Genomic DNA, 21,627 nt, shown 5'->3' on the forward strand with positions numbered 1-21,627 from the left:
ATGGGTGTTTTATTAATGCATGTCATTAAATATAGAAACAGGCACACTAAATTATAAATGTCCCATCAGCACCTTGGTATTCGCAGAACTTGTCTTATAAACAGTTCTGCCTTGATCATTATTGTTTACGCTGAACTAAATACAGCTGTTGTATTAAGTATGATATGACACGTGGAATCTCTCTTCCATTTACTTTTATTGGGATTCCAAATCCTGTTGTCTTGTGATTGCAAGGCATAGTACAGTTTAGCAAACAAAGGTTCCCATTCAGAACACAGCACAAAAGCCTTTTGCTTTTAGTAAGTAAAAAATAACTCACTTTTTCATTACAATCCAGAAACTTAAAAGGAAAGACCCAAGCACTTGACATATAGGAGTACATATTCAAAGGTGACTACATTTTTGTCAGATGTATAAAATGTCACTTTTTCTTAGACAGGCTTATTAGAGTCACGATTTTCAACAGTGACTGTTGTAAGTTGATGTTTCTAGATGTGCAAGTCTGCTATTTGAGCGTCCCTCCATAAGGTTACAATTGGATTTCGACACCCAAAAATCTGTGGGATTTTCAGAGTTACAGATTTTAGTCTGCCCTCCATATAGGCAGATTAGAGTATTATAATGTATGCAAATGGTAAGGAAGCGATGCAATTATCTAAATATAGAGTTCAAGACCTTTTACTGATTTGAGAACACATGTATATGTGTGTGTGTGTGTGTGTGTATATATATATATTTATATATATAAAACATAGGTGTGTCTTAGTTGCGCACAATGACAAACAACAATGAGACTTGGAACTGGCAACCACAATACCCAAGAAACCATCAAAAAGTCTAAAAACAAACGCAAGAAGAAAACAAAGTTTTAGTTGATGAAGTACCGGTAATTGAAATTTATAAATCATGCAGGACAGACACAAATATTTTAAAGCATGACTAGGAGACAGTGTTAAAAAAGGGAAATGCGGTTTCCCAGACAAAGCGAAATGCAGAGGAAATAAAAAAGACATGGAAAGATATTAGGTGAAATGCTAAATACAAATCTGCTCAAATAGCCACAGCTGCCAAAAAAACTGGTGGTGCACCAGCTCACACTGTGACTTTGACTCCCCTTGAAGAAGAAGCCTTCGGTACTGTTCCTCACATCAATTTGGAAGGAGTTGCAGGCGTGGATATATTTGCCCAAGCACAAACTCAGTGATAAGTTAAATGACCTGATTAATCACTATATGTTTCTTTTCCTAATTTTTGCCACTATTTAATTCAAAATAAACAGGATTTGACTGATGCTTCCATTATTGCATGATTCTGTCAGACATAAATGATTATGTCTTTTCAGAACTAAAGGCAATACAGAGGTCAATGGTTGATGTGATGAAAGACCTTGCGGTAGCATTAAGAGATGTAATCTAAACTGTGAAATATGTGAGACTGCAATTCAAAGCACTGAGTCAGATGTTTGTCCTGCTGCAGGGAAGAAAGAAACTGCAAACCAATATAGCAAGAAAAAGAAAATCATCTAGTGAAAAGGGTGAAACAAGCACATCACAAAAAGTAGCTAGACGCTGCCTAAGAAACGTAATTAAATTAAGAATACAGTTTTTTATTGGTACATTTATGTTTACTGGTAAATATTTTTCAGTTACATTGAAAACAGTCAAAAGGCCATGCTACATATTTTTTTTAAGCAGTCTTTATTTATTCATGCCATTTAGAAACATTTTATGCTGAATTAATGTAAATAATTGACATTGACAAAGATTGCGCCGTGTATTTGTAAGTTGCATTTGTGCTATACACTAATAAGTTTAAGTTGCAGACATGTTATAAAACACACATTTGCTAAAATAAATATTAAATTGTACATAGCTAACTGCTGTTACAAACTTGAGCTGTCTCTGCAGGGATGCAATTGTGACATCCTTGTTTTATGGGAGTGCTTCTCTTGGTACTAAAGATAGAAGCTCTCACCTCAGACATAACAAAAGGGCAAATCGAAATCTACATTTTATACAAAACAACATAAAGTCATTAGGTGGGGAGTGGACACAAACAGAGTGACATTTTAAATATAAAAAGCAAGATCTCCCCTACTACTACACATGAAAGGGGAAACCGCAAAATAGCAGAGAGATGGTGATGGTCCAGTTCCCTATCGAACGTACGAAATGTAACCATTACCTCATGGGTATTTATCCCTAAAGACCCTGTAACCTGAATAGATATAACAAAGACTGCTCATCAGTGATGCCGTCGTGCCTGCCCCCGAGGGCATATATATATACTACACACAGATCTCATCATCATTTTTTCCTTTCATCCGACCTAAGATGAGAGATACTATGACCAGATAAGTATCAAAGTTACTTATATCTGCTTATTCGCTTGTGTAATTACACTATGCGGTTTTATGTGCTTATAGTAATTGCTACTTACACCTATTGTGTACTGGGCCGTGGTTTTCATTAGTCTCACAGTGGCCTTGTGCCCCACACGAAGCCGGCGGCTCCGTTGCTCCTTCCCCGGGATTGAATAGCATTAAGTTACTTACTGTAACCCTGGTTCCCTGAAAGAGAAGACGACCACCAATTATATAATGTATGGGATATGCCTGCCCATTGGGTAGGTATTGCTGAGCTCTCTGCTGATAGATGATGCACTCAGTCCTGCCCACCAAAGGATTAAAACCGTCATCCTGAGGAAGCCATTTCTCTTTTTCCATCGAACCCGTGAAGGCGACCGATGCGACCTCGCGGTTGGTGGTCGTCTTCTCTTTAGCCGCCAGTTAGTCGCAGTACAAATATCGGACAGCGAGGCCCCACTGAAGAGGGCCCAAGATGTAACCAACCCTCTAGTGGAGTGTGCGGCTACCGTCCCAGGTGGGGGCAAGAGACTGTGTCCACAATCCAATGTGACAGACGCTGCTTTGAGAGGGGCTGTCCTAGGGTCCGTGTCCTGTGACAGACAAAGGGCTGGTCATGACGCAGAGCTCTTGTCCTATCCACGTAGCATCTCAATCCCTCATCCTCTGTTGAAGAAAAATGGGGTGGATGGAAGGACTCCAGTTCCACAGACTGATTAATGTGGAAGGCTTTGATCACCTTGGGGAGGAAAGCAGGGTTGGTGCGTAGAGACGCGCGTGCAGGAGCTGTGCACCGACAGCGCCGGCAGCTCACTGACCCGCTTAGCGGAGGTGATAGCCACGAGGAAGGCTGTCTTCATAGACAGATACTTCAACTCTATGGAGTATATGGGCTCAAACGGGGCCTTCGTGAAAGCATCCAGTACAATATCAAGACTCCATTCAGGTAGAACAGTCCCCCTGGGAGGGCGTAATCGCCAAGTGCCTTGGGTAGCCAAGAAATACACACTTGGAGACACCGAATCCACCGGGGCATGGCATGCAGAAATAGCCGCAAATACACCTTCAAAGTGGAAGGTGACCTACCAGCATCAAACAGTTATTGCAGAAACTGTAAGATAACTGGCATAGGGCAAGAGATTGGGACATGGCTTCTAGCCAGACACCAAGCTTGAAAATACTTCCACTTGTAGGTGTACAACGACCTAGTGGAGTCTGCCCTAGCGTTCTGCAAGGAACCCACAACCGCATCTGATAGCCCTAGGCTAACCAGAGGTCCCTCAGGGGCCAGACCCATAGCCGGAACCTGCCCAGTTCTGGGTGCCAAAGAGCCTCTCACCTGAAAAGTTGGACAGTTCATGGAGGAGGGGCTCCGGGGGTCCAAGAGCCACTGACGGTCTGGCCACAGAGGACATGGAACACCCTAGTGGCCCTCTCCAACCTATTCTCCCTTACCCGGGGCTGAAAAGCCGCACAGATGCTGCAGGCCACCTCTCTCCCGAGGGCCAAGGTGGCATGTTGGACTCACAAGCACCGCGCACAGAGGGTATGCCTATCCTTCTGAGGGATCTTTGCCTTGGAGGCCATACAGGGATGGAACCCTGACTTGCCTGACATCAGTTCAGTGTTCTGCATCGGCTGTGCACCGAACACCGCTTGCACTGACTGCACTCAAGCATTATATAGTGCGGCAGCATGCGTTCATGCACTATATAATCAGTGAGCACCGTGCGTACTGTGCACCGAGTACCACGGGCACTGTGTGCACCGTGTACCGTGCGGCATCATATGCCCGTGCACTAGAGTAGCAGTCGCCACCGAGCACCGTGTGTACCGAGCACCGTGCGCACCATGTACCACCGGGCGCTCTAGCACTAGCGCTGTAGCAGTGGGCACCAAGCACCGTGTGCACTGTGCATACCGAGCGCACCAAGTACCATAGCAGTACGTGCAGTACCATGCATTCATGTACTATGTGCACAGTGTACCGTGCGGCGCTGTGTCCGTGCACTGACGCTGTAGCACTGGGCATCGTGTGCAATGAGCATTGTGCGCACCGAGATGCCGAAGTACCAAGGGCTATGCATGCACGAGGTACCGAAGCACTGGGGAGCAGCTATGCAGTGGTAAAAAGCAGAACAGTCTACAACGCAAGCAAGGAGGCTGCTGAAAGACAGAAGGAGAAGAGACTCGAAATAGAGAGTCGGTGATTCCAGGAAAGCGGCGAGCCGGCTTTCAGCACGAATGCAAATGAAATACCACACAACTCAAAGCTCTTATCTATCAACACTCTCAGCTAGACGTAGTGGTCTTATCATACTGTCTGGAGAAGGAAAAAGAGAAATGGCTTCCTCAGGATGACAGTTTTAATCCCTCAGTGGACGGAATCGAGTGTGTCAGCCCAGGAAGGGGCTTATCGGCAGCTCAGGTATACATAATGTCGTTGGTGGTCGTCTTCGAATTGAAAGGGAACCTTTAAGAGTTCTCACTCAGGCTGCTAGGTTCGTTTCAACTTAAAAATAAAATGTTGTTTTTTGTTATGAAAATTATATTAAATTAACAGTAATTGAGTTGTTACTGTGTTGTATGAGAATTTGTTTCTCGCATATTTTTCAGGTTTTTGGATTTTTTTCACAGAAATATGAACGCAGCAGTCCTGCATTGGACCAAGACATGCGCTTCGGGCAAAGCTGCTTGCAGCCTTCCCCACAGTGTCGCGTTGTCACATTAGTTCTGCTTGCAGAATTAGTGTGAAGACTGTTAGAGTTCTGACAGTAGGCTTTCCTCAGTTTTCGGACTGTTGGTTAGCCATGAGCGTTATAGATGGACATCCCTATATCGCTCCCATGGTAAATGTAGGTCCCACCGGTACTTTGTACAACTAACGGTGTTACCTTTTGCCAATTCACTTGCAGTCGCTGGGCTCAGCTCTGTTTTGGGTCTGACTGCTCGCAGTCCTTCCCGCAGTGTTTTGTTGCTGCTCTGGTTTCTGCTTGCGGTGCCATTGCGAAGGCTGTCAGGGCTCTTACAGCGAGCTTCCTCCAATCTTAGGGCTGTGCTGGCTAGCCAGAAGCTATATAGATGGGCATCCCTATATATTGCTTCTTAGGTAACTGTAGGTCACAGACCTACCCCGTTCCCAGTGAGCGAGGTTATCACACTGGTACATGCCATGTGTACTGTACCGTGGGCACCGTGCATGGTGCACCATACTGTGTGTACCATACCGTGGTACCGTGTCTATTGAAATAGTGCTGCGTGCACCGCACCACCGTACAGTGCCACACAGATTATACCATACTGTGTATACTGTACCAGTAACGAATCGTAACCACACCACACCGCGCAGTACTGTACTAGTGCTCAGGCACCGTACAGGTATTCAAGGTGGTTCAGGTCATCCTCTTAGGGTACTACACCTGGCTTAACTTTATTAAGGTGCTATTGTCTGTCATGGCTCATTTTTGGTTACAAGTACTGTATACTTGTATTTTTTTGGTTTTTATCTTAAAATTTATTTTACAGATATAAACATAGGGGTAAAATCTGTAAAAAAATATTGAATTGAAACATCAGGGAAAAAACGGTAAAAAAAAATTCTCAGTATACACAATTTACATGTGGAATATAATGTGTAGCAGTTCTGGTTTCTGATTAAGTTTAATGTCCCTGGCATGTATGATGAAGTCGTCGAGGCCACATTTTCCCAAGTTAGCTGGTACTTTGCGAACGTCTGGGCAATCGCTGTGCTGACTGAAATAGTATCTACAGAAGGTATGAACATGACATCAGCACAAAACAAGCCAGGTTTATTCGCCTTGAAATCATAAAAAGAAAAGAAAATTGACAGAACTGTACAGTTCAAGGCATCGGGAGACGCGTCAAAAATCACACTGGACATTTTCATCAATGAGTTCCATAAGTTTACCAACTAAAGCATCATCATTTTTTGTCAAACATTTACGATTACAATTGTTGCCGTGATGCAGTGTTTTAGCTGATTGGCAGACAGTACTGTCGCACGAAGTCACCAGTACACACCTCTCTGCAATAAACAGTGGCTGTCCAGCAAAGCAGAGCGCTCTGACAAACTCATTAACACGGTCTTGCCATCATAATCAGACTTGATTGGCCAACAGAATCAGACAGGGTTCCCACGCGTCCTGGAAAACCTGGAACATTTCTAACTTAATTTCCAGGCCTGGAAATGTCACAGAAAATGTAGAAAAAAATGAATGTACTGGAAATGTTATGGGAAACGATGACACCATTTATTTTAACAGAATAAATAAAGAATGCGCTGGCTAGGGGGCTGTGTACAAGTCTGGTCAAAGTCGTCTGTCTAGTCCTACGTCACAGTTATTGCGATTCTGTGTTGCTGGATAATAATTTGGCAGGCGTCCAATTGCTAGTACAGTATTGCTGTGAGGGACATTTTGGTTTGTCGGTGTGAGGAGCGGAAAGATAATCCGGTAGGTAAATATGGCAGATAATGTATTCCTGTTCTACCATGCATGATATTGACTTTTTTTCATTAATCATAATTTGGATATATATTTTCTTTTAAATCTAACAACATAATTGCATATAAAGAGCACATTAGCGCAGGTCACTTTCCCGCCATGGCATTAACTATTGAACATTTTATTTAACCGTAATAACAGCTGATTTATTATGGATTAATGTTTGGTTAGAAATATGTAGCGTAGTGCTTAAATTAGCAACTGATACTATGTCTAAATTATGACTATTTTTGTAAGTACAGATTATGTTTGAAGTTAAAATGCAAACAAAGTCTAAAAATGAGTTTCTATGAGGCAGACCGATGTTAAATTGCATATCTACTGTATGTAATGCTGGTAGTTTTTTGTTGCTGCAGGTGCTGTACCATTTCATAGTCATTCAATGTGCACATTTATTTCATAGTATTTTAGGTACATTTATTTTTCTTTTAAATCAAGGGCGATTATTTATATAATAGTGGTCTTTCTGCCACATAAAGGCTGATCAGATGTAGATATTTGGAAAAGTTCAGCATCCTTTTAATATTGAATAATATAGGTTGAGAGCCCTGTACGTATTTATTTATTTATTTTTAGATCGGGGTCTCCGACTCCGCCCCTGTGCAGTGTATTTTGTATTTGTTTTGTTTGATTTTATTTATGTATTTATATGACGACGAAGCGCCGTATGTTTTGTCATTATTTATGTATATGTGACGGCGAAGCGCCGCGCGGTTTGTTTATTGTTTTAAAGTGTGTTCTGGCAGAGGCGAGACTGGGTACTCGTTCTCTGCCAGGAATAATTAATAAACTAGTGCAGAAGGTGGCCATCTCCCGAATTAATTAGGTGATTAATTTATTACTAAATCGGGAGATGGTCACCTGCATATAAACGTGCAGCACTCTCAGCTGTCACATAGGTATATAGCAAGATACAATCTGCTCTTTTAATTCAAATGCCTTGCATTCCATTCTGAGTCCGTGGTTGCAGTTACTGTAATTATAAAATTAATTAGGGATTACAACTATAATGTCCCTGGACTAGAGGCTATGTGGTTCAGTGGTTAAAAAAAAGGGCTTGTAACCATGAGGTCCCGCTTCAGATCCTGGCTCACTCACTGACTCACTGTGTGACCCTGAGCAAGTCACTTAACCTCCTTGTGCTCCGTCTTTCTGATGAGATGTTGTAAGTGACTCTGCAGCTGATGCACAGTTCACACACCCTAGTCTCTGTAAGTCGCCTTGGATAAAGGTGTCTGGTAAATAATAATTAATCATAATTTTATTATAAAAAAGTGTTATTTGCACAAGTTAAATCCTGTTAGTCCCTTAGTATGAATCTACTTTGCCTTCTGTGTTAAAGAATTTTAAAAGAAAATCAAAACAGACGTGCATTTTCTATAAAATTAGTGTTCTTTAATTTAAGTAATGCATATCATTATTAAAGCGTAGCTAAATTTATAATTAATTTATAATTAAAAACTTAATACTGTACTATAACTTTTTTTGGCAATGGTGTACACGTTTATAATGTTCCATTTATTTATATATATATATATATATATATATATATATATATATATATATATATATATATATTAGCTCAAAGAGCCAGCTGCCCAACGTTTCGATACATACATACATACCACTTTCTGTGTTTTTTTTCCATCTTTACTCCCCTGTAAAAATGACACCTAATTATATGACACCTAGTTATCCAATTTGTCTCTTGCTGTATACTAGGATGCAATGTAAGGCTGATTATTACAATGTCGGAGTCAAAATAAACAGCATTTTAATCAAAATATTGTGTGTTTCCTAGAAAATAATACCAGGAAAATATTGAATAGTAGACAAAAAATCTGGTATAAATCAGTCAAAACCGAGGTTCAGTTAAAAAAATAAATCAGTAATTTTTCAGTAAAATTCAGTATAAAACGGAAATGCGGCACACTGTGTACTTGTTACAGTAAGTACTACCATAGTAGTACAGCTGAGCAGTTGTTTAAATTGTACACCACTGCTGTTACACTATGCTGGTTTTCATTTTTGCGATCTATGCAAGACGGGTCTCCCCATGGAGGGCAGGCACGGCAGATGCGCTGCCTACTTGGGTCCAGAGCCTGAGACACTTATCAACAGTAACTCTTGTGAGTTCTGTGCATCATTTTCCAAGCACATGCAGGAAAAGTGAGTTACTCGCAGCTCCCAGGACAGGGCTCCCCTCCATCCTCATCTCAAAGAGAGGGGGCTGCATCCTCACCTAACGGTTCTGTGCCAAGGAAGAGCAAGTGAGCTTCACGTAGGAGACCGCCCGGAGCACAAGGAGGTTAAGTGACTTGCTCAGGGTCACATAATGAGTTAGTGGGTGAGGTGGGATTTGAACCGGGGACCTCCTGGTTACAAGCCCTTTTCTTTAACCACTGGACCACACAGCCTCATCAAAAAAACAGGTCTCTAGTCATTTTTTCTCCGGAAAAAGCAGAGAAAACCATTCAATGGCCGAGTGAGACCAATAGGAGCCGAGAGAAGCCGGGAAAAAAATAAAAATAAAAAGGGGAGGCGTATCTGAGCAATATACATAGCCCCGGCACCACAGAGATAACATGGAAATAAACAAACAAGATAGCTGCTTCTGCATCCAGCGCTCAAAGAATATCACAGACATTTGTTTGGTGATAAAACGAGTGATCAGGAGATGATTTATCACTATGCACGACTATGAAGAGGTATGCGAAAAATACAGCGAACAAGGGGTGTGGCTGGGCAGGAGATGCAGTACTGAGTGTCCTGTTGATATGCAGTGCCTTTTAAACCTGTTTTACTGTGAAAAAATACTTTTAAACAGCGTGTCTAAAATAAACTGCGCATGTGAAAATAAATTGGACCTGACGCGCCTGAGACGCGCTGAATATTTTGAAAAGAGCAGTATCTGTGTGATTGGTGCAAGCGCTTAGACTTTGTAGAGAATTGTAAATGAATCCCATTCTGTTAAAATGTTTATTTATTCATGTAATTGAGATTATAGTATGCCTGTATATAAACGCATAGCTTCAGTTGCTTACATGCGCTTTCGTTATGTAGGCAACATTTTCGTTTCAGTTGTATAGTTTTGTATGTACATGATATACCTGTATATACACAAATTTATTTTCAAATATTTGTTTATTTCATTTTTTTATCGTTTTTTGAGGATGCGCTTTATGTAATATGTCTGTATATAAACACATTTCTGTTCAAATGTCAGTTTATTTACAATGTTTTGGTTGTGAAGATGCTTTATATGATGTTGCTGAATAAAACTACGACTTATATTCAATTGTTTGTCCTTTCATTATAATATTTATGTTGTTTTTAATACGCCAGTCAAATTGACCAGTCATGGTTGTTCTAGGTATGCCTATACACGCGGTCGTTCTAGTGTTATGGGTGTCTTCAAGGTTGGCCCTTACAACATAAACATAGAGGTGAGTTCTCCCTCAATTTTTTAGCCCTAGCTACTTGTATTGGGGTTCCTAATGGTAACGCACAACGTAGTTTTGCTTAGCCTTGTGGCATTCCAGTTGGTCTGCATTATTGCCTTGCGACAGCTTTGGTATTTCTACCCATTAGGTAATGGTTACATTTCATACTTGATAGGGAACGTTAGGTTATTATCATAACCCTGGTTCCATGTAATAGAAATGTAACCCTTAACCTTCAAGGTCGCTCTGTACATGATTGCAGCAGTCTTGAAGGAGAAATGATAATGAGATCTGTGTGTACAGTCTATATATGCCCTCGGGGGTGGGCACGTCTGCGTCACAGGCTCTGACGAGCAGTCTTTTTTATATCTATTCAGATTACAGGGTCTTTAGGGATAAATACCCATGTGGTAATGGTTACATTTCTTTTTCAGGGAACCAGGGTTATGATAATAACCTAACATTAGTTTACATTGCAAAGAGCATATAAAGAACAGGGTTAGAATTGTTAGTTGCAGTTGTTGGACAACAAAATAAATCAGACCTGTAGGTAAGGCACTGCTGCGCTTCCCAGGGTTTCTAAGTTTAATTATCGCCTGATAGGATTGCAACACTATATAGCTACTGTAATGGAGCCTCACGGCTCAGGTTTGTTTTCGCCCTTAAAACCACAGACCCAGACACAAAATTTATTATTTTAGCTTGTCTGCACAGTTTTTATTATTTACAATAATAAAATAAATTAAAACAAACAAAAAGTCCAACTCCACACAGGAGCGCTAAGTAAACTTTTCAGGAACCTAAACTATACAAACTGGACAGCTAAGCTGTTTACCAATTTCAAAACACACAGTAAATTTAAGCACAAACAAAAAGGTTCCCTGCACACAGACTGGAGACTGCCCTGCACAAACATTGTGGCTCCTTAATATACCTGCCTGCTAATCACAGGCAGGTGATAACCATTACATTACGGGCAGCAGTGTGGAGTAGTGGTTAGGGTTCTGGACTCCTGACCAGAGGGTCGTGAGTTCAATCCCCGGTGAGGGACACTGCTGCTGTACCCTTGAGCAAGGTACTTTACCTAGATTGCTTCAGTAAAAACCCAAATAATGAAATTGTATTAAAAATAATATGATATCTTGTAACAATTGTAAGTCGCCCTGGCTAAGGTCGTCTGCTAAGAAATAAATAATAATAATACAGATTGGAGCCAGATGACTCTCATCCTGGCTCCCTTCTGGGGCATGTAGTCTTTTGGCCCCTCCTGGACTACATTTTTTTTCTCTTCCTCCCCCCAGTCTGTCACACTAGATTTAATTATATGTGTTATAGGAACTGTGTATTTGGAGTCTCATACTAATCATTTCATGATCACTAGAATTGTAACTTGAATGATGATTGAACCTTGCTGATGTGTGAATAAATGATTTAGATTTGTGTGACTTTCTGGTTCTGTCAGATTTTATTTCTAGTGAATGAAAATGGCCTGAACCTAAGCTGAATGTGTACTGTATACAATATGTGTACGCCCGCTATAAACTATTTATATATTTTATTTAGACTTTAATAAAAAAAAATATAAGACTTTCATTTTTTAATATCTCAACTTTTTTATTAGTATAGTATCATAGTATTGCTAATTTGGAGGGAAGACGCGAGTGGGGAGACAATTATAGTATTAAAAAGATTGAGTTTATTTACCAACAAAAATATTATTGTTTTCAAGCCGTTGTTCCCCAATGTAAACAATATTATCACCCCACATTTTGAATGAAATGAAAGCGTAAGTCAGTTGACGCATTGATATACAATTTATTAAAAAAAAAAACTTGCACACAAATTGTCTTCAATTCTTGTAGCCCTGGCATTTATTTGAGATGCCTGATCCATCTCCATTGTCATAGTCTTTGATCTCAATGCCATGTCTGAGAGCTGCGTTGTGCAATACGCAACAAGCTGTGACGATGCTACATACTTTTTGTGGGCTATACTGTAGAAGACCCCCTGAACAATCGAGGCACCTAAAACATTTTTAATATGCCAAAGGCCCTCTCTATCATCTCTAGTTGATCGGTGCGTATCATTATATCTGTGATGAGCAGGAGTTAAGGGATTTGTAACAGGAGTCACACACACCCACACTCAAACCCACACACTTTTTGACAAAATAAACTATATTAACTATAGTTTTGTATGTAACTTAGGTTACTGTCGCTTTAACGAATTATCTCTGTGGGCCTCGCCCCACACAAATGTTGGTAAACATTTCTTATTAGGCATCATTCATGGGGTTTCCATGCGGGTCAATTTACACGGGAAATGGCGATGCGTGTGCACGTTTGGGAGAATTACACGGGTAAAAATAACGGCCAAAGAGAGGAATAGGGTAAATCTTAAATGACGAAACACACTGGAAAACCACGCCCAGTTTTGCATGGAATCCCGCATTTCACATGTAAATGTTAATGAACGTGTTTATCCTTAACTATAAATATTGCAAGGGATCAAGTCAGTTGTTACTATGGATTCCAAGACGTCAGAAACTAGTGGCTGATGGGCGATTTTATGGTTAGCAATGGAGTAGTTCACTTTAATGCTAATGTGGGCGGTCTTTTTTTATTATTGTTTTTTGCTGTGTCTGGTCTGTCATGTTGTATATCTCTTGTGTGTTTACAGTTCTGTATAACACCACTTACCACGAACTGCGTTCTGCATTTGTTATGGCATTAAAGCAGCAGTTTGAGAATACCCTTGCTGTAAAAACTACACTAAAGTTAAACACGAAGAGCAAGTGAGCTGCTTAACTGAATTAATTCCCGTCCTTTTTTTGATCCCAGCTATGTCCAAAGACAACGCGCGTCTGCCCTCCACGTTAATAAATATAGTTTGTGAACTGGATGTCATAAGCCAGCTCGATCGCAACATCATCCAAGTTGTTGATGCCCTCTCAGAACTGACCAAATAAAATTGCAAATGAACGTAATGATTGTGTTTTATTTGTTTGCATCATTAATATTTAACACAGCAGTAAACCCAGCACAACTTAAAAGAAAGGAGAGCATCTCTGACACCACAAGCCTCCTCAAATTGAAAAACAATTTGGTCAAGAGCAATAAAGCACATTATTAACCAACCAGGCACAGGGTATTTTGCTTTATTATAGCAGCTTAGATTCACTCGTGTAGCAGTTCTCTGCGCATGGAAACCACATTTTCACAAAAGTTAACTAGTAATCTTCAAAAACAGCACGATAGTTTTACGCATAGCTAATTTACACATCAACCCCCACCTTTCCCATTCATTTGCATGCCGTCGGGTGAAAAGCCCGGTTTACTCGAGTAAAATAAACTGAGCGAATGGAAACACTTTTGCTGTGAGATAACGTTTTTAATTAAAGCATGTAAAATTGAACGCTTTAGAAGACTATAATACTGTTGATTAGGCTGTGAAAATCTTAATTTCACCGCCACCAAAAAATAAAATAAAGCAACGCAACATATTCAATTATTACTGCAGGAGCCACTCTCCACAGCAAAGCAAAGTAAATTAAACGATATTTGTGGAACTCACTACCTGACATTCAAATAAGAAACTCATTATTAATAGTCGTAGTCGTAGTCGTTGTAGTAGTTGTTGTTGTTGTTGTTGCTGTTAATTATGAAAGTAATCTTATCTATTGTATTATATGGAAACAAAGGTTTGGTCTGTAGTAAAAGCAGCCATTAACTGTACTTCATGCAAATACAAGCTCTGCCTCTTGGTTCAAGTAGCCTATTACATCTTATGTTGATATATCAACACCTGTTAAACCATCTTTCTGTTCCAGGCCCTTTTTACATTTTAAACCCAAATATATTGTTGTACTTTTTCTTTTTTTTTAAACTATCAACAATTCTAGGAGCATTGAAATCTCATCTTGGAGTAAACAGTCATTAGGATCTTTTATGAAAATACTTTTACAGTTAAATGGACATCACAAATATAGATCAATTAATGGCACAGGTTCATAGCAATACAGTATGTTACACCTATTTCTAGTAGCTTAAAACTTACCCATTTTAAGAACCCATGCGTCCTGGGGCAGCTTGGGTGGGATTGCCCTCAGCCCTTTTTGGTAGCAGTCTACCTCTGTGCGCTCAAGACTTGCTCTTTGAGAACAGTTACACATCTCAGGGCATCTCCCTGCCGCCTGTGATACCCAAAGTGCAGCAAACACCAGCCAAGAAATGAGCAACATTTCTCTTTGAAGAACAGAATGAACTAGATAAAATGATAAGATATATATACAGTTGTAGTTCAAAGTTTACATACCCCAATGGAAATGTATAATTTCTAGAAATTTCTCGAAAACAAATAATTATAGGAAAAATCTTTTGTAGCAAAAGTTTTGCTTTTGTCGATGAGGAAAAAAAGTTACAAGAAATAGATGGCTACAATTATTTATTTCTGCAATTTTATTTTCAAAACTCCAAAAATGTTAATTCAGAAGTATTCATACCCTTTGGTGCTGTGATAGTATTGTCTACAAGGTGCTAGAAATTTCAATATGATTATGCAGAACCTCATTCTAGGTATCTAGAAAATGTTGGCTTGTAGGTGAACATTTTTACAGTATAAAAGGATTAGACATAGGATGATTGCTGTAATTACCAATAAGTCAATATGGGAAAAGAGCTATCTGAGTATCCCAATTTCAACTATTGTTTCTATTATCAAGAAGTACAAGACTCATGGTACTGTCACAACACTCCCTCGGTCTGGAAGAAAGAAGGTTCTTTCACCAGGAACAAGTAGAAGAATTGTGAGGAAGGTTAATAACAATCCAATACTGACTGCCAAAGCACACATCAAAATCTACTTCAGAATGGTTAAAGAATAAAATCAAGGTTCTGGAATGGCCTAGTCAAAGTTCGATCTAAATTGAGAATATTTGGTATGAGCTGAAGAAGGCTGTGCACAAGAGAAGTCCTCGGAATTTGAATGAACTAGAACAATTTTGCATTTAAGAATGGTCAACAATCACTAAAGAATCATGCCAAAAGCTCATTGACAAATATCCTAATCATTTAAAAGAGGTTATTATTGCTAAAGGTGCCTCAATTAGCAATTAATTTCATTTTCCTTGTCAGGGTATGAATACTTTTGAATTAGCATTTTTGGAGTTTTGCAAAAAAAATTGCTTAAATAAATAACTGTATAAATGTACAGTTTTATATTTCTCCAACAGATAACTAAATGTGCATAAATGTTAGTTACATACAAAAGGACTAAGGCTAATGTATAACATAGAAATCAGAAAGCAATTCAACAGTGCAAACCATACATGTCACATGAGCTTTTATATCATCTTGCTAGAAAATGATGTCAATGGAGGGAACGAGTAGATTCAATAGTTGGATACAAAGAATATTTAGAGCTGCAGCCTGAACAAACCAAAAACAAATCTCTGTAAAATGAATATTTAGAGCTGCAGCCTGAACAAACCAAAAACAAATCTCTGTAAAATGAATATTTAGAGCTGCAGCCTGAACAAACCAAAAACAAATCTCTGTAAAATGTAAATTGTGCCTGAGAGGTAACTGTTTGTAACTGTAACTGAAACCAGGTAATAAGTTACTGTAATTAAGTAACAATTTTGTTTAAGTAACTTGTAGCTGTAACTGATTACTTCCCCAATAATGGGTATAAAATATTATGAACAAAAATGTAAATTGTCAATCTGCTGAAAATACAATTTTTGGTAAATGTATGCTTTAAATGTAATTTAATTATTAGCTACTTAAATCTACCAGACATTTATTGTTACCATGGTACTTTCAGTCCTTGTTAAATATTGATATTACACAAAAGATAGCTTTTAAATGGTACTTACCTTGCAAAATTGTTAAATATAGCAGATATAAAATTATGTATTAAATAAAGTTTTTCAGTAGAAGTGATCACCCAGGGATTTCTTTTTAGATCCTCTACAAATAAGAACTAGCTTTTCTAAAGGGCTCTGGTGTGTTGTATATTAGGTCAAATGCCTTGCATCTATATGTGAGTCCAGAAAACTCAGCCAAATGGCTATATGTCTTAGTGGCAACACAAATCAAAATTAAGCACAGGAACAGACATAGTTATGTAGCAGTCTTTAGAGAAAAATGACATGCAAAGATTATGGACAGGGTTTGTGTGGTTTTGCCGTCTGGGCATTGTAGGCATGCATTCCTGTTACCTCATTGCATATTGACTTGCTTCTCTGTTGGGACCAGAACATCAATTGCATGTGGTTAGAAGTAAATATTTTCAATGTATGGCTGCTTACCATAGCAGGAAAAAGTGTTTAACTTGGAGAGTTTTAAAATGATGTTTGTAGAGATTGATGATCTTGGCCATGGAAATGTGAAACTAGATGTTTGCTTATGTCTGTATATCAGACAAAGACACCACAGTTCAATTACAGAAATACATATATTTATAACTACCAGTGTCAGCACAAGATAATCTTTATACATTTCCTCTATTTTAATATAGACACAAATGTTCTGTTTCAAATTCTGTGTGTTTTGTTACAATGTTGTTGATTAAGATGGTATACTTTAAATATTAACTGTGCAGCCTGTCACAAGCTAGACATCCATCTGTTGTGTTATATACATTTTAAGTGTTCCTAGCGTTATCTTATTTATTTTTTTTTTTTTTTTACAAAAATGTTTAATCTGCCCCTTTTTTTATTATTATTATTTATTTCTTAGCAGACGCCCTTATCCAGGGCGACTTACAATTGTTACAAGACATCACATTATTTTTACATACATTTTTGTTCACTATACAGCAAGCATTGCCTAATTGTTTGAAAATTGTCTACATTTCTGGTCAAAAGCACAATACATACCTGGATGAAAAGGTTGTGCACAATATGGCTTGGTTTGCATGCAGTTTAGAAACTCCAAATTCTGTCATTGTCGGACGCGCATTCCTCACACTATAGGAAGTGTGCGGCCAAGAAATGGTACTGCTAAAAAGAGTGAGTAAATCGCCTTCTCACGCTAAAAAACATGCAAATTGACTGAAAACTAATGATTTTTTGCATGGCAAAAAAATTGTAAGCCATACAATATGTTCACAAGACTTTAACAGTGAAGATCCCGTTTGTGAAGTAATCTTGCATAACTTACTAAAGGTGATGCCAATAAATTATTTATTAACAACTGAGATCTGCTGAAAGTAGAAAAAAAACATAGGAGGGGTTTAGAAACCTCATTGGTTACACCAGTTATTCAACGTTTCAAATTATTGCCATTTGCAGGTGACTTCTAAAAGGATAGTGGTTTATAATGTAGTTGTTTTATACACAAAGTTATAAAAAAAATATTTAAGCTACTACAAAGTAAAAAATGCAGCCCTCAACTGCGAATACTATACTACTACGACTACTACGACTAATAATAATAATAATAATAATAATAATAATAATAATAATAATAAAGCCTTTTGCAAAGCATAGATTTTTTCTATTTATTTTTTCTTTTTTACACTTTTTGTTTTGACGTTTGGTGATTGGATTTCTGATTGCTTTAAGTTTAGTCTTTTTAGTCCCTTAGCAGTAAGATGAGATGCAGTTCTGTTACACTAGTCTTTAGTATCATCAATCATGGATACCTACCAAGAACAAAAAAGTCCTGTTTGTACCCTTAAATATATTAAAGTAGCATAACTGATAATGTGTGCCAGTGGTCTCCTATATTATAGCTTCAGGCTACCAACCTCAGCACCAGGCTAGAGTTGAAGTAAAATCTCTTAATCTTAATTCGTAGGGCAACATTTGTTTCATAGGGGTTCCACAAATCTGTTCAAAAAGACAAATACACGTCTTAATATCAGCTTTCTTTTATATAGATAGTTGAGCCCAAACAGAAGAAGGTGGAAGAGGTACAAGAACTACTTAAAATTGCTGAGTGGAAACTGAACGAAAAACAAAAAAGCTTAACAAAGGTGGGATTTTTTCATTTTATTTATTCATTATTATTATTTTTTATAAATAATACTTACAAGTGTATGCATCTTTTAGGCAGGCATACAGTAATTACATAATATTTTAGATACAAGTTATTATGCAAGTTATTTTTGTTGCAATATCCTAAAGTTCTGGAATCCAGTTATCTGCATTGCTTCATAGATTGAAGAGCACCACATTTCCCTGCTGAATGCTGAACTCAGTAATCGCAAAGAGCTAACCACACAAAGGCTGGAGAGAGCATCTGTTTTAATTTCCGCACTGGCAGATGAAAAGGAGACATTTTTTATTTCAAAATGCAGCACTTGAGTTGTTGCTTATTTTCACTCGGCATACCATTACCAAAAGCTGCAATGCCTTTGATTGTCCACATTTTCTTAACAATGAAACAGAAGATCCAAAGATTTAAACAATAGTTTTATGCCAGTCAGAAAGGTATAGCACAAACCCTAATAAACATACAGTAAATACGGTATGAGGAAACTAAATTATCCATGTGTTTTGTCCAGATTTATGATCATTTGAGTGCATTTATTTCTGTTTTTGTTTGATAATTCTGTTACGTAGGTGCGCTGGAAAGAATCACTAAATGATTTAGAGAAGAAGCTGCAGGGAATCGTTGGTGATGTCTTGGTTTCAGCTGCATGTATTACCTACTCTGGAGTAGGGTACCGTGGCAAAATGGTGCAGGAATGGCTGAGATTCTGGAATGTAAAGAGCATACCCATTTCTTCTGAATACACACTTATAACAACGATGACTGAAAAGACCCAGGTGAGGTTTAAAACAAAAATGTGTAACTTGCTCTAGATCAGAGAAATAGATTTAAAAAAAGAGAAAGCTCATATATATAATTAAAAATAATAAAAATATCTGCACTAGTCAGATACACAAAGCACTGATTATTATGGAAACCTTTTGCAGCTTACTGGATGGTCAAAATATACAATGAGAGCCTTCTTTCTGATCAGTCATAAGATCAGCTCAATTTAAGACCACTCTGTAAGTTATTTCATTTCCCCCAATTATTGGTAACAGAACCAATCCAGGAAAATACCTTTTTCTGATAAAGCGACTTGGTGTGCGGCTAGATGTTCTTCATTGCATGTTTCACATTATATATACATATAATTTTTTTTTTATAATCTGGTTCGCCAGTGGCAAAATGAAGGGCTACCCCCAGATCAGAACTCCACTGAGAATGCTATTCTCGTTAAGAATGGGGGCCATTGGCCACTTTTTATTGATCCACAAGGACAAACTTATAAGTGGATCTGCCAGATGGAAGGGGACAAGCTATAAACAAGGTGTTTGCTTCTGATCCAAACTATATGAAAACAGTTGAGACTGCCATACAATGAGGAGAAGCAGTTCTTATACAGGTAATGTGGTCTTTCAAATTTTTTGTGTTTAAATTACTGTAATTAAAATTAACAGGGATCCTAAGAATCAGTTTGCTGCAGAAATAACGCTGCATATATATGTACATACAAAACTATAAAAACGATATTATTTTTTTTTTTAAAGTAACATAAAAAAAAAGAAAATAACTCAATTCCCAATATGTAACGTGAATGCGCTTTCTGGGAAATGGGCACAGATAGCAGAAGTTTTATTTTTATTGCATTTAGCATTGTTTTCTCTTGCAGCACTGAATCCAGGTTGAGCTGCATTTCCCAGCTGCTTTGCAGTTTTCTTATCGAAATGTATCTGCCGAAGCTGTGTGACTAGCTTCAAGATGAAATCTCTCCTGCTGATATTTTCCCTGGTGCATTCCTTGTACAAAACAAAGGTACTGATGGCTGCCAGGTCCAATGCATTGTAAAATACAGCAACTGCCCAGCAGCGAAAACTGGCTTTCACCGAGTACTGACGTGCCACCTGGTCTGTACTATGTACTTTTTGTCATTGTAGAAATCCACAGTATCCAGTTTTATCTTGTCAACAGTCCCGATGGCAACTGACGTATGAAGGGAGCTGAGAATAATTACATTCTTTCTCGGCTTGCACTTGTAAACAGTCAGCATAGCACAGTAATTGTGTTTAAAAAATGTACTGGAGTGCAGCTGTGGTTGCAAGTTTTGCACAGATGGTGGAAGCTGTCCTTGCTTTGTTCACTATTCCAACCAGGCTGTTTTTTTTTCGTCAATTGCAGTGAAGTAAAAAAATTGTCAGTGGTAACATTCCTCCCTTTTTCAAAGTACGGTTCCATCAGCCTAAGTACCACATTGTCACCCAGTCTCTGACCAGATGGGCTATATTTAACCATTTTTAATCTCAGTTAAGGGTAACCATTCACCACGTATTTGGGCTCAACGTCCGCTGCCAGCTAAAAGTTTATCCCAGATTTGTCAGGTTTGTTTGACATGTATTGCTCTTATTGTATTGCTTTTATTGTAACACTTGAAATGTATTTGCTTACGATTGTAAGTGGCCCTGGATAAGGGCGTCTGCTAAGAAATAAATAATAATAATAATAATAATTGTTTCAAGCGACACCGTGCTTTTGTCAGAAACAGCTGCTCGTCCACTGTAAGGTTCTCTCCTGGTTTGCAGCAGGCAATGCTGTTTTCAAAGAAGCCGTTCCAAATTTCTGATGCCAGGGCAAAATTATCTGTCTGAAGGTGGGCGCTTCTTGTTGCTCTCAAATCAAAATGCAAAAATCTCAAGATTTCTCGAAAACGATTCTGTTACATTGTCTCTATTAAAAAAAAAAAAACAATTCCCCATTGTGTAGACCAAAAGCTGTCCAGTTAAAGGCTTTTGCCACCATACGCTCCACGAAAATACAGGATTGCAATAAATGCTTCTAATTCCTCCAACAACATTTTGTATCCTATGTGCCTCTGCTACAGTACAGTGTTGAATGTGGTGTAGCATTCACATCAATCAATAAATGAAAAACACTGAGAGTGCTATTGATGTTGCATTTTGCGTACGGCATAGGACCTGAGGTTTCAGTCAAAACATTTTGTGCAGCCCGTCTTCCTACAGTGTCAACACCGGGATTTATAATTTCCCAAATAGTGCCATCCTTCCCAGTCTCCTGAATACCTGTTCGTGCTGGCGACGCAGCTTTAGTCGCTTTCCTTAGTATTGCTGCAGATGGCATGGCAGGCACACCTGCAGCTGCTGCTGGACATGGTACAGGCAAAGCGGTTGGCACTGCAGAGGTAATCTCAGTGGGGGTAGAGATAACAACAGGCTTATATATAAAACAAATTGAATATTGTAGGTTATATTCAAAATAAAAACATGTATTGTAAAAGGCTGTCAAAATTACTGCTTTGGCAG

The 21,627-nt window shown here is 38.6% G+C and overlaps 1 protein-coding gene and 1 long non-coding RNA gene across 2 annotated transcripts in view; one reads left to right on the forward strand and one right to left on the reverse strand.

The window, feature by feature from the left end:
• si:dkey-1j5.4 (leucine-rich repeat-containing protein 15) overlaps positions 1 to 16,382 on the reverse strand; it is a 30,999-nt gene extending 14,617 nt beyond the window's left edge. Inside the window, exons 1-2 of the mRNA XM_059025347.1 lie at positions 16,207 to 16,382; positions 14,388 to 14,594 (exon numbers count right to left, since the gene is read on the reverse strand). Of these exons, the coding sequence (XP_058881330.1) occupies positions 14,388 to 14,571 (184 nt within the window). The 5' untranslated portion in view covers positions 14,572 to 14,594; positions 16,207 to 16,382. The remainder of the gene's footprint in view (positions 1 to 14,387; positions 14,595 to 16,206) is intronic.
• Positions 1 to 20,816, forward strand: part of LOC131737277 (uncharacterized) — a 34,692-nt gene extending 13,876 nt beyond the window's left edge. The window contains exons 2-5 of the long non-coding RNA XR_009328876.1: positions 18,216 to 18,311; positions 18,901 to 19,107; positions 19,492 to 19,715; positions 19,983 to 20,816. This is a non-coding gene — a long non-coding RNA (uncharacterized LOC131737277). The remainder of the gene's footprint in view (positions 1 to 18,215; positions 18,312 to 18,900; positions 19,108 to 19,491; positions 19,716 to 19,982) is intronic.
• Positions 20,817 to 21,627: the final 811 nt, after the last annotated feature.

The sequence above is a fragment of the Acipenser ruthenus genome, chromosome 6, assembly GCF_902713425.1.
Source record: "Acipenser ruthenus chromosome 6, fAciRut3.2 maternal haplotype, whole genome shotgun sequence".
NCBI lineage: Eukaryota > Metazoa > Chordata > Actinopteri > Acipenseriformes > Acipenseridae > Acipenser > Acipenser ruthenus.